Genomic DNA, 2,599 nt, shown 5'->3' with positions numbered 1-2,599 from the left:
TTGAATCTAATCAGCATCAAATACAAGATGAGCAGGAACCCTCTAGCAGCACTATAACCCTTCCTTATCAGCCTATCATCCTTGACACTTCTAAGATTCCAGAACCAGTGCGTGGAGACAGTGGGATAGCAAGACTTCAAAGGGAGCAGGGATTAGCAAAAAAGACTTGGGGGAGGTTAGATAGAGACATTGACAACTCAATGAATGAACACACTGCTCTAGTGGGTAAAAGAAAGCACCCAGAAAATTCTGATTTGGTGGACATAGTGGAGGCATCTATTGGGAAGCGCAGCAAACCGATCCCTAGGGTGACTCCTTTCTCTACTAGCTCGGCGGAGGTTGACATGGTTCAACCCCGCCCTCTCCAATGAGTACCCTATGTTGGAAATGCCGGGAAATGGCTAGCCCCCGAGCAGTTCGAGCACTACGAAAGTGGTGCCCATCTTTAACTCTTAAAATTTTATTTTTGTATGAGACGAAAGTTAATAAAACTATTGCAGAAAATATTAAAAATAAATTTGATTTTTTTTATGCACTTGGTGTGAGTAGTATTGGAAATTCAGGTGGATTATGTATTTACCGGAAGGATAGTATTGATTTCTCTCTTGTTTCATACTCTCAAAATCATATCTGCGGGGATGTCAAAACTAACTCGGGTCTATCTTGGCGTTTTGTTGGTATTTATGGTTGGCCTGAATCAGGGAATAAAAATAAGACATGGTCTTTGATTAGAAACCTATGTGAGAACTTTGATGGTCCTTTATTGATTGGTGGGGATTTTAATGAGATCCTTGCCTATGATGAAAAGGAGGGTGGCGTTGAGAACGAAAGAAGAGAAATGCCAGAGTTCTGTGATACTCTTCATGACTGTGATCTTCACGATTTAGGTTTTGAGGGACAATGGTATACGTGGGAACATAGTCTGACTGTTCGAACATTTATCAGAGAAAGACTTGATCGATTCGTGGCTAATGGAAAGTGGCTCGACATTATTCTGTATCCGAGAGTGGAGAATTTGCCTCGTAAAAAATCTAATCATGCACCAATTTTCTTGAAATTTGTTGCTCATAGGCGAAAAAAAAGTGAAAAAAGAAGGGGTTCAGATTTGAAACATGCAGGCTTCTTGATGGTGAGTGTAAGCAAGTGGTGAAGGGAGCGTGGTGTGATAATGTTGGCAGGGTGGAGGACATAATCAAATTTGTAGCGGCGGACCTTTAGACTTGGAGTAGATGCAAGTTCAAAAATTTAGAGCAACAAATTGTTTCGATGGAGAGAGAGCTGAAAGAGGTGCAGGGAGGATCGATGTCAGATGAGTCCTTAGCTAAGTGTGTCAATCTCGAAAATAAACTTGATGATCTTTTTGATAAGTAGGAAGCCTACTGGTATCTTCGATCTAGAGCCTCAGAGATCAAAGATGGAGATCGAAACACTTCTTATTTCCATCACAAAGCTTCTTAGAGGAGCAATAAAAATGAGATAAAGGGTCTTTTTGATGAAAAGGGTATCTGGAAAGAGGATGACGAGGACCTTGAGAAGATTGTCGAGAATTTTTACCAGAGCTTATTCACGGTAGGCACCCCGTCGGTAGAAGCCTATGATCGAGTTCTTAAGTCGACAGAATGCCTGATAACCCCTGAAATCAACTCTGATCTCTTGCGCCCATTCACGAAAGATGAGATTTTTTCCGCTCTCAATCAGATGCATCCCTGCAAGGCCCGGAGACCCGATGGTATGCATGCTATAATTTTTAAAAAATTTTGGCATATTGTTGGTGATGATATTACAAGACTTGTTAGTAATATTCTACAGGGTAATGAATCTATTAGCTCTGTTAATAATACTAATATTGTGTTAATCCTGAAAGTGAAATCCCCTACTCTGGTGTCGGAATATAAACCCATTCCTCTCTGCAATGTATTATATAAAATTGCTTCTAAGGCCATTGTTATGAGACTGAAATCCATCCTCCCTGATATTGTTTTTGAGAACCAAAGTGCATTTATTCCGGGGAGACTTATTATTGATAATGCTCTTATTGCCTTGGAATTATTTCATACGATGAAGAAAAGAAGCAATAGTAGCAAAGGGTTAGTGCCAATGAAGCTAGACATGAGCAAAGCCTATGATAGAGTAGAATGGAATTTTCTCAAAAAACTGCTCTTAAAATTGGGGTTTGATATAAGATGGGTGGAAACAGTTATGGATTGTGATCACGATCAAATATTCTTTTATAGTCAATGGAAATGTTAGTGGTTCGGTTGTTCCTTCTAGAGGTCTCAAACAGGGAGACCCTCTATCCCCGTATCTGTTTATTCTTGTTGCAAATGCTTTTTCGGGCCTTATGCGAAAAGCTTTGGCGGATGGCTCTATTCATGGAGCTAAAGCTAGTCGAAGGGGTCCGGAAATTTCTCACCTTTTTTTTGCAGACGACAGTCTATTATTTGCAAGAGCCAACCAAAGGGAGTGTTAAAAAATTGTCGAAATTCTCAACATATATGAACAAGCTTCCGGACATAAAACTAATTACGACAAATCGGAGGTCTCTTTCAGCAAGGGTGTTAGTAATGCAATGCAAGAGAAATTTTTTGGTATTTTAGCA

General features: G+C 40.0%; 1 protein-coding gene across 1 annotated transcript; it reads left to right on the top strand.

Moving 5' to 3' along the window:
* Positions 1 to 397: 397 nt before the first annotated feature.
* Positions 398 to 2,250, top strand: LOC145640300 (uncharacterized). The gene is made up of 2 exons (XM_081691600.1): positions 398 to 1,129; positions 1,459 to 2,250. Exons 1-2 carry the CDS (start codon positions 398 to 400, stop codon positions 2,248 to 2,250), a joined length of 1,524 nt encoding a protein of 507 aa, XP_081547726.1.
* The last annotated feature ends 349 nt before the right edge of the window (positions 2,251 to 2,599 follow it).

This window comes from Chenopodium album, chromosome 7, assembly GCF_948465745.1.
Source record: "Chenopodium album chromosome 7, dcCheAlbu1.1, whole genome shotgun sequence".
Classification (NCBI taxonomy): Eukaryota; Viridiplantae; Streptophyta; class Magnoliopsida; order Caryophyllales; family Amaranthaceae; genus Chenopodium; species Chenopodium album.
The sequence above is the reverse complement of the archived record's forward strand: the minus strand, read 5'-3'. Positions and strand labels throughout refer to the sequence as shown.